This window comes from Chanos chanos, chromosome 3 (genome assembly GCF_902362185.1).
Source record: "Chanos chanos chromosome 3, fChaCha1.1, whole genome shotgun sequence".
Taxonomy (NCBI): domain Eukaryota; kingdom Metazoa; phylum Chordata; class Actinopteri; order Gonorynchiformes; family Chanidae; genus Chanos; species Chanos chanos.
This window is the reverse complement of record NC_044497.1, coordinates 1,500,001-1,510,000: the sequence shown is the minus strand read 5'-3', so window position 1 is coordinate 1,510,000 and position 10,000 is coordinate 1,500,001. Positions and strand designations below refer to the sequence as shown.

Sequence of the window (10,000 nt, the reverse complement as noted above, 5' to 3'; positions counted from 1 at the left end):
CACAGACACACACACACACACACACACACACACACACTCGTTCATAGGGTGAATAAAGCATCTCTACACAGTAACTGGTTTGTTGTTTGTAATAAAAAGACACTAAGACTATTTTAACATGTTATCATACTAGGCACATCAGTAACTGCATCTTACAAGTTGTCTAAGAATGCCCAAGCATACTCCCACCCTCACACACACAAACATAAACACACACAGACATAAACACACACATACATAAACACACACAAACATAAACACACATAAACATAAACACACACAAACATAAATACACACAAACATAAACACACACATACATAAACACAGAGAGAGAGACAGAGACAGTTCTGCATGGCTAATTTCTTTTGTTCTTTTGTGCCTTTGACAAACGTCCACTCTTGCGTGCATGATGTCGGAAGTACATCTGACACGTACTAGCACAGGAAAGAGCAGTTTACCATGAGAGGGAGAGAGAGAGAGAGAGAGAGAGAGAGATTGAACAGCTTACCACGAGGGAGAGAGAGAGAGAGAGAGAGATTGAACAGTTTACCATGAGAGAGAGAGAGAGAGAGAGAGTGGTGGAGAGTTGAAGGATTTGCACGACAGGGAGGGGAGGTTGGTAGGCCTATTTCTGGAGAGGATTTAAGCATTTAAACACGTCTTCAAATCCCAAGGGAGAGAGAGAGAGAGAGAGAGAGAGAGAGGGAGAGAGAAAGAGAGAGAGAGAGACAAAGGGAGAGAGAGAGGAAGAGAGAGACAGAGGGAGAGAGAGAGAGACAGAGAGGAAGAGAGAAACAGAGAGAAAGAGAGAGAGAGACAGAGGGACAGAGAGAGGGAGAGAGAGAGAGAGGGGAAGAGAGAGACAGAGGGAGAGAGAGAGAGAGAGAGAGGGAGAGAGACAGAGGGAGAGAGAGAGAGAGAGAGAGAGAGAGAGTGAGAGGGAGAGAGAACTGTGTGTAATGATGTCTAACTCCTGGACATATGAGATGTGTGTGTATCAGATGACTCTAAAGTCAGCGTTTGAGTCAGTGCACAACGGGTCTGAAAACCACACATGAAGGAAATGCCCGTATCCAGACTCATTCAGACTGAATCTGGGAGGAGTAAAAAAAAACTGTACAAAAGCTGTTTCCCAAGGGCATTACAATGAAGTCCAATCACACCTGTTCCATAGCAGTCTACACCTGTTCCATAGCAGTCTACACCTGTTCCATAGCAGTCTACACCTGTTCCATAGCAGTCTACACCTGTTCCATAGCAGTCTATCAGTGTCACTCTACATAGTCTGAATCCATTGTTTAATGTGCTAAAATGAACAATCAAGAGAGTTTTTCAAAAATGCTCCTCAGTCAGGCATAGACAGATAGACAGATAGATAGATAGATAGATAGATAGATAGATAGATAGATAGATAGATAGATAGCCTAATTACCACGTGAGCAGTTCCATTAAAAAACTAAATAAATCCACAAAATAACTGCAGGCAGTTTAATAAAAGCAACTCGTATCAGCCGGTTCAGCAGACACAGAACTGTTCTGTGTCTTCATATGGTCCACTCCCGCTTTAAATGCTCACTGTGCTATTAGCAGGAGCATTTTCAAAGACAGTACTTTAATAAGTTTCTTTCCCTCCTTTTAATCGAGAATTGATTCGGATCGAATATGAATGCAAAACACACAAAATCGGGACTATGAAATTTTTGAAGAATGAAAAACAATGAAAACACAGTGTCGACGGTTTCACAATCTTAAAATTTATTGCTTTGACAGTCTGAGCGGACGGACGCGGTTTCAGATTATTGAAGTTATGACTGCGCGATGCTCGGTCGTCAACTAACCGGTATCCACCCAGGTGCTGATAACACGAGAGCTCAGATTCAGGTGTGAGGTTTGTTGATAAATCCGAGCGTACTGACTGTGTTTTTACAAAAATATAAAAGTGTAATTCTGTACTAATCTCCATTTATTCTGTTTAGTCTAAAAGAGTTTGGGTGACGTAGTGTAGACTAAATGAACATCAAACGGTTCGGATTTAGAGGGAAAACCAGCACTTGAGGGTAAACGTGGCTTTTCTGTAAAAACCATCTTCACTCACTTAAAGTCAAACATTCAGCTGTGTAGAGATGGTGTGAATGTATCTGTTTCTCTTCATCTGTCAAACTGTTTCAATAAAAAAATGTGTAGACCCCATAACATGAGTCAAGATTATTTAAATTTATTTAAGAACAAAGATTATTGACCACGAGACATGTATGGTAGTCAGGTAGTTTAGGCTAAAAGAAGAAAAGTTTTTAAAAGTGTGGCGCTATTTTGCACGTAAATATTCTAGAAAACACATATAACTCGTTTGTAAAAGAGTACAGTCTTTAAACATTTATAAGCACGGGCTTTCAGCATATACCGGGGGAGTTGAAAAGGATGAAGTGCAGTACGGAAACCGGTGGTCCACCAACTGGCAGATGAAATGTGACGACACGTCCAAAGCGCGAGACGTCGTTATTAATAGCGTGCGAGTGCCGTTAATCTGGTTAGCTTCGATCTCCGGTTAGACAAGGAGGTTGCGTTTCAAAGCCTTTTAAATTCTCTGAAAACACTCAGAGATATATACACACAAATATACAACTTCTACAGTCACGGTAGATGGTGCCGTTAAATTTTATAAGTAATTAAATAAACATTTTTCTATATTTCTTTCTATATAGAGAGAAAGTTTAACGAGATATGTATGAGCAAGAATGGAGCCGCTCTTAAGGAGAGTTAAGACACGGAGCACTGCAAGTTCATTTGATTCTTCTCGTTAAGTTTAAGTTATCTCTAAAACGGTTGACTGCTTTTTGTTTTATAGCCTAATATTTATGACGACATGACACAGAGATGCACTAACAGTTAGCAGGTGCTTCGCAGGGTCACCTAACCCTCGTTGTGCTAATCCTGGCCTTTCGCCACCTTGATCCCCAATACGCTAAGTTAAATTAAAAACAAACAGTGCGCCAACTATCAATACTAAAATACACCCAGTCAGATAAATCCAAAGACCAGTAACTGTTTTAAAACAGGATGGAAAAGTAAATCTTTGTTAATTTTAGGAGACGTCGGTTAGCAATGCCCACACAGAACACAGGAACGCTTAAAGACTTAGTTAAGCAAGTAGTCAAAAAAGGGGTGAGGTTTTAATTTTGTTTTCATTTTTTCTTCTTACCTGTGAACTCTTCCAAGCGTTTTCGCCGCGACCGCCTTAAATCTATCTGGTCGGACCTCCATCCTTGTAACTCCAGGCTCCCGACCGACCGGTGTGCTGCTGTCCTGCGCGCACCCTCGCTCGCTCGCTCGCTTGAGCACGCGGCTTCACCCGCCCTCTATACTTCTCTCTCTCTCTTCCCCCCTCCGCCCTTCACCTCTCAGACACACACACACACACACCGTTCGCCCTAAGCCGCACTTCCTTAACAAACAAGCAGCCTAGAGCCTCCCCGCGCACCCCACCCTCTCTCTCCGGTACTGACACTATTTCAGTCCATTACCTGAGCCGTCTAGTTAACTCTACATTGCGTTAAAAGTGACCTCGACCGTACAATGGCCAAGTAAATAAAGTCAAATCTTTAGTGAATGACAAACATGAAACTTTTTGATCGGTAGTTCGCGAACAACAAGGTCTTTCCATGGGACGCCGCTGTCCATGGTGCTGAAATCAGATTAGGCGAGATAGTAAATCTCTCTACGAGGTGCGTAGAGTGACGAGTCATTGTACAACGTGGGCAGGAGAATTAACGCTCTATTCCTGTGTGTGTGTGTGTGTCTCTCTCTCACACACACACACACAAACACATACGCACACATACACACACACTCTCTCTCTCACACACACACAAACATACACACACTGCATCACAGTAAATTTAACTGGCACATTTGCGTGTTGGGTAAGAGAACCATTCCATCCGCCACAACTATACTGGTCTCAAGTGATTACTTCTCTGTAACAACAGTCCATACATAACAGTTTGTTAATGTGCAGTGCAGACAGATACACACAAGCACCACAGACCGACTGAGGTTTACTGCCCCCTGTTGGTGAGTGAGTATCACTAATTCACACACAAGAGCATTATAAATACCTTACTTTAATTCACCATTAAGAATAAGCAGAGTCTCGTACAGGTCCAGAGAGACAGTCACAAGGATTCCAGGTGGATGGACAGATTTGAGAAGAATGAGGAGAAATACGAAAGTGAAAAATGGGTGTTTCAAAAATAAGTATCAAAGATAAGAAGAGAATAAGGCAACACATTCACACAGAGCTTTGAATTAAATCACAAACTCAAACATGAATGGACAAACAGATACAACTTTATTCAATTCAAAACAATAAAATGGACCTTAAGTAAACTCAGTCTGACTCCAGCAAACCTGCCTCAGCTGATCTCAGATCAGACCCACGGCATGGTGTTAGATTTAAACTGTCTTATAGAGGGTTTATTCAGGGGGATATTTTAAATCAAAGGCTCCAGTTTTCTTCCAACAACAGCCCCTCACATATTATCACAGACCTCTCTGACAGACAGACAGACAGACAGCTAGACAAACAGACAGACAGACTGACAAACAGACTGATGGATAGGCAGATTCATTGATTGACTGAACTGAACTGAACTGACTGAAAGTGACTGGATTTATTGATGGAGTGACTAACAGTGACTGGATTTATTGATGGAGTGACTGACAGCAACTGGATTTATTGATGGAGTGACTGACAGCAACTGGATTTATTGATGGAGTGACTGAAAGTGACTGGATTTATTGATGGGGTGACTGGCAGCTTGGCTGATTGTCCTCTGTTTAAATCATAACCGTGAGGTGATATCTCCCTGTTACATGCATGCTGTCTCGTTCCCTGCTAACTCTGCTCCGTGTCTAATTGTTCCCTGTCTGTGTCACACTGATCGTGCTCCGTCAGTAACAATCCAAAATGCTTCAACTTCCAGCCTGGGATGCCACCCCGAGCTGACTAGCACACACTGTTAAGACGACATCTAGACTGTCCACAGGCATCTGCTTTCAGCACATTCAGCCCATGCTAACCTTCAGCAAACCTGCCTCAACTCACAGGCAGCCCACTCAGCACATATGGGCCAAAGAGATAAACACACATAGAGGGAGCACCTGGCACAAGGCACAGTGACTCCATGCGGCATATGAAGACAGGGTGGAAAAAAATATCTAGTTTTCTTCTAAATGTGGCTTCACTGTTGGTTTGAATTGGATTTCAGTTGTATGACAGCAGGTGCTGCTTCTAGCTTTTTAAAATCTATGGCATAAACAAACCCTGACACAGTTACTGGGTAGTCGACTGAAATCCAAGTCAACCTAATCAGAGCCTCAGTGACTATGGTAAAGGATTGGTCCGAGTGGTCCAAGTGAATGATTGACAGTTAGGCTGAGCCAATGGCGAGCCTCAGAGGAAGCTCTTCTCTAAGTCCTGGGCTGATATGGTCCGTAGAGGAGCAGGTTTGGATAGAGGGAACAGGGGGAAAGGAGAGGCCAGCGGAGGAGGAGAGAGAGATGGAGGGAGAGAGATGATGGAGGGAGTGTCGGAGAGAGAGCCGTAACCCACCCTGCCTCTCTCCATCCATCCTCCCATCTGCCCACTCACTCCTCCAACACAGCCAGGAAACACGGAGGAAGATCGCGCTCGTAGGTCCAGAGAAACTTCTGAGAGAGAGAGACAGAGAGAAAGAGAGAGAGCAAGAGAGAGAGAGAGACAGAGAGAGAGAGAGACAGAGAGCGAGAGAGAGAGAAGGGGGAACACATATAAGGTGAATGAGATGTTATTGAGCAGGTATGGGTAACTGTGTATGTGGAATGTTGTACGTACAGTGTGTGTGTGTGTGTGTGTGTGTGTATCTGTGTGTGTGTGTGTGTGTATCTGTGTGTGTGTGTTTACCTGAGTCATCATGTTGCTGTGTATGTGTGTGTATCTGTGTGTGTGTGTGTGTGTTTACCTGAGTCATCATGTTGCTGTGTGTGTGTGTGTATCTGTGTGTGTATCTGTGTGTGTGTGTGTGTGTATCTGTGTGTGTGTGTGTGTGTGTTTACCTGAGTCATCATGTTGCTGTGTGTGTGCGTAAGGATGTTTTGTGTAGAACTGGTTGTAGATGCAGTAGACCACGGCCATTAGAGTCATGGTTCCTATGGCAGCAGCAATGAATACACCCAGTTTGTTGTTGTCTTTCATCAAATGAGTATCTGTCACAAAACACATACACACACAGAGAGAGAGAGAGAGAAGGGGGGGGGGGGGGGGTGTTACACATCTCTGGGTATCCTAACAGAGCATTAGATGTCACTTCATCTCATGTTTTAGGTGTTAAGTATTTTCTTGTGTTTTAGGTGTTAAGTATTTTCTTGTGTTTTAGGTGTTAAAGCTGGTTTGTTGTATCATGTTTAATAATTTCAGTATTTTTTGCTCTTGTGAAGTTATGTGAGCTAGTCTGAGTGAACATCTGCGGAGAGAAAGAATTTCAGGCTGTTTTTCAGTGTGTGTGTGTGTGAGTGTCTCACATGACTGCTGAAGTGTGACATGGCTCTGCTGGACTGATGCCAGCTCTGGTTCTGGTGCCGGATCTGGTCTGTGCTGGCACTGACACACACTCATCATCATACACAAACAAAGCAACCACACAACCCACTTATGCATCACTGACAGAGACAGAGAGAGAGAGAGAGAGAGAGAGAGAGAGAGAGAGATGAAGGTAACGCAAAGTTAAGTTTTCAAACAAACATATGTCATTTATGGCTTTTATAAAGTATATTAATGAAATATTTATTAAATGTTTACGATATAACTTATAAACTATTTTTTCCCGCTTCTGCGGCGTTCCCCCTCAAGTCAAAAACCAAGCTTACGTCTCCCTCTAGTGGCGACCGCGAGTTACAACACCTTCCTACCGCCATTTTCTATGACCTTATCTCATCCTCTTAGCTCTCGCACCGCTCCGCGACTTAACTCATATCATATCGTTAAAGAAAGTTGAACAATAAAATGAGTATCTTTTCAAATGTCAAATTCTATATACGCATACACAAATCGGTTACTTGTACAAGACACAATATTAACCTTGTTTATTTATTTTATGTGGAGTTGATCATAAAACAGCTTTTATACAATAATAATCCCAAACAGAAATTTGGACATGAAAGCACAATAATATTAATAATAATAATAATAACCACAGCAAAAACAACAACAACAACAACAACAATAATAATAATAACATATAATGACAATATAATTTCATAACAATTACACGTTCAGTACACATACAGCCTCAGCAAACACACAGAGGAGTCTGAGAGACAAACAAAGGGTCTATGTTCAAAAAACAAAACTGTCTCACTGTCTCACTGTCTCACACTCTCCTGCAGTCACACAGCCCAGAGTATGTGTTTGTGTGCTTCTCGGTGAGGTTGGTCAAATTAAAGTTGTATAGACTTGGCCTTTCTTACCTGGGCTTGGTCAAAACCGGGTCACTCTGATGATTTGTGTTCAGGTGTGTCCAGGTGTGTTCAGGTGTGTCCAGGTAAACCGTGCCTCAGTCTCTGATCCCTCACTCCACCTCTCTCTCTCTCTCTCTCTCTCTCTCTCTGTTTGTGAATCCCTCGTTCCCAAGGTGGAGAGAGCAGCCAAGACAACCAGTCTCCTGATACCTCACACACAGGCCAATTATGTGTTCAATATACACACATACACACACACACACACACACACACACACACATACTCACACACACTCACGCACACACAAACCACACACGCTCACGCACACACACACACACACACTCACACACACTCACACACACACAAACCACACACGCTCACGCACACACACTCACCCACGCGCACACACACACAAACCACACACTCACGCACACACACACAGGCCAATTATGTGTTCAATATACACACACACACACACACACATACTCACACACACTCACACACACACAAACCACACACGCTCACGCACACACACACACACACACACACACACTCACACACAGGCCAATTATGTGTTCAATATACACACATACACACACACATACTCACGCACACACACACACAAACACACACACTCACAGAAACACACACATACACACTCACGCACACACACACACACAGACACACACACACTCACACACAGGCCAATTATGTGTTCAATATACACACATACACACACACATACTCACACACACACACACACACACACACAAACCACACACCCACAGAAACACACACACACACACACTCACGCACTCACACACAGGCCAATTATGTGTTCAATATACACACAGTCACACGCACACACACACACAGGCCAATTATGTGTTCAATATACACACATACACACTTACACACACACACATACCACATACACGCCAAATATGTGTTCAATACACACACACACACACACTCAGGCCAATTATGTGTTCAGTATACACACACACACAGACACAAACCACACCACCACAGACAGACACACACTCACACACAGAGCATGCACACACGCAGACACACAGTTTCCATGCACCACAGACAGAGACTCATGTAAGTTCTAACTGTACTACTCAATGACAAGACACGGCACAGAAATGTCATGAGAACAAAACCTTTTATTGTACAGCAGCAGGACAGCAGAAACATTACATACACACACACACACACACACACACTCACACACACACTCACACACACAATCAGAAGTCTCTTCTGTAAAGCAGAAACAGGACACACACTCGCGCACGCAGAGATAAACGCAAAGCATTAGGTGAATTACAAACAGGACATGATACACCGCACTGGAAGAGCCTAGCATGTGAAAACTGCTAAGAAAACACGCACACGCACACACACATACACAAAAAACGATCAAATGTCAGAAAGTTTTTACATCTTTCAACGGAAACATTAAACTCTGTCATGAATCGTTCTGAAGTAGCAGAGGTTTAGTTTTTGTGTCCGACACTTCAAGTTTGGATGACTGTGTTAAGAGTCTCTTTGTCCAGGCCTTCATACCCCACAGACATATCAGAACTCTGCCGTCTCCACGACAACAGCCCAAACAAGGCCCTCGTACCCCACAGACATATCAGAACTCCGCCATCTCCACGACAACAGCCCAAACAAGGCCCTCGTACCCCACAGATATATCAGAACCCTGCTGTCTCCACGACAACAGCCCAAACGACACCAGGACAGTCGAGCCTTTTCCGAGCGGCCTGTGGGACAGGGGGAGAGGCCCATTCTGACACAGGTACGGTTCCCACTCGTAGTGACAGTCATATTAAAGTCTCTACAGAACAAAGCCCTGAACAGAGAACTCTCCGGAAATGTCAAAGTACAAAATACATACAAAATACACGACGTCTCCACCGAAGCAAATATATTACAAATCATTCAAAATTCATCAACAGCACAACGCTGTCTGTTTAAAAAGACTTTTCAACTTCTTTAAACTGAAAAATAGAACATGGCTTCAGACAAGCTGTATCATTTCTACACGACAGGAGAGGTGAAATTTTCTTTATTAAAACATATAAATTACAACTGTGATATAAAATATTCAAGTTGTGCTTAAAAAAATAAAATGAAGGCGGGGGGGGGGGGGGGGGGGGGGGATCTCCATCCTCACAGGGAAGCAGAGAACAGGTCCACTGCCCCAAAAGTTTTTTTTTTTTTTTAAACATTTTACATTTTTCTACAAAATCTCAGTACCAACATGGCCTCTCTACTGTCTCCCTTACACACTGAGGCTCGCCATTGGCTCAGCCTAACTGTCAATCATTCACTTGGACCACTCAGACCCGTCATTCCTGCTTTTTCCTTTAAGAGAGTACTTAAAATAAAATAAAATAAAAATAAAATAAAATAAAAATCAAAATCAAAACGGAGTCTGTGAAAGTGAGAAAACGGTGAAATGGAGCCCGTGAAAATTGGGGGGGGGGGG

At 43.1% G+C, this 10,000-nt stretch overlaps 1 protein-coding gene across 1 annotated transcript in view; it reads right to left on the bottom strand.

Annotated features, from left to right (window-relative positions):
* slc17a7b (solute carrier family 17 member 7b) overlaps positions 1-3,261 on the bottom strand; it is a 19,241-nt gene extending 15,980 nt beyond the window's left edge. The window contains exon 1 of the mRNA XM_030767104.1: positions 3,200-3,261. Coding sequence (XP_030622964.1) covers positions 3,200-3,261 — 62 coding nt within the window. The remainder of the gene's footprint in view (positions 1-3,199) is intronic.
* Positions 3,262-10,000: the final 6,739 nt, after the last annotated feature.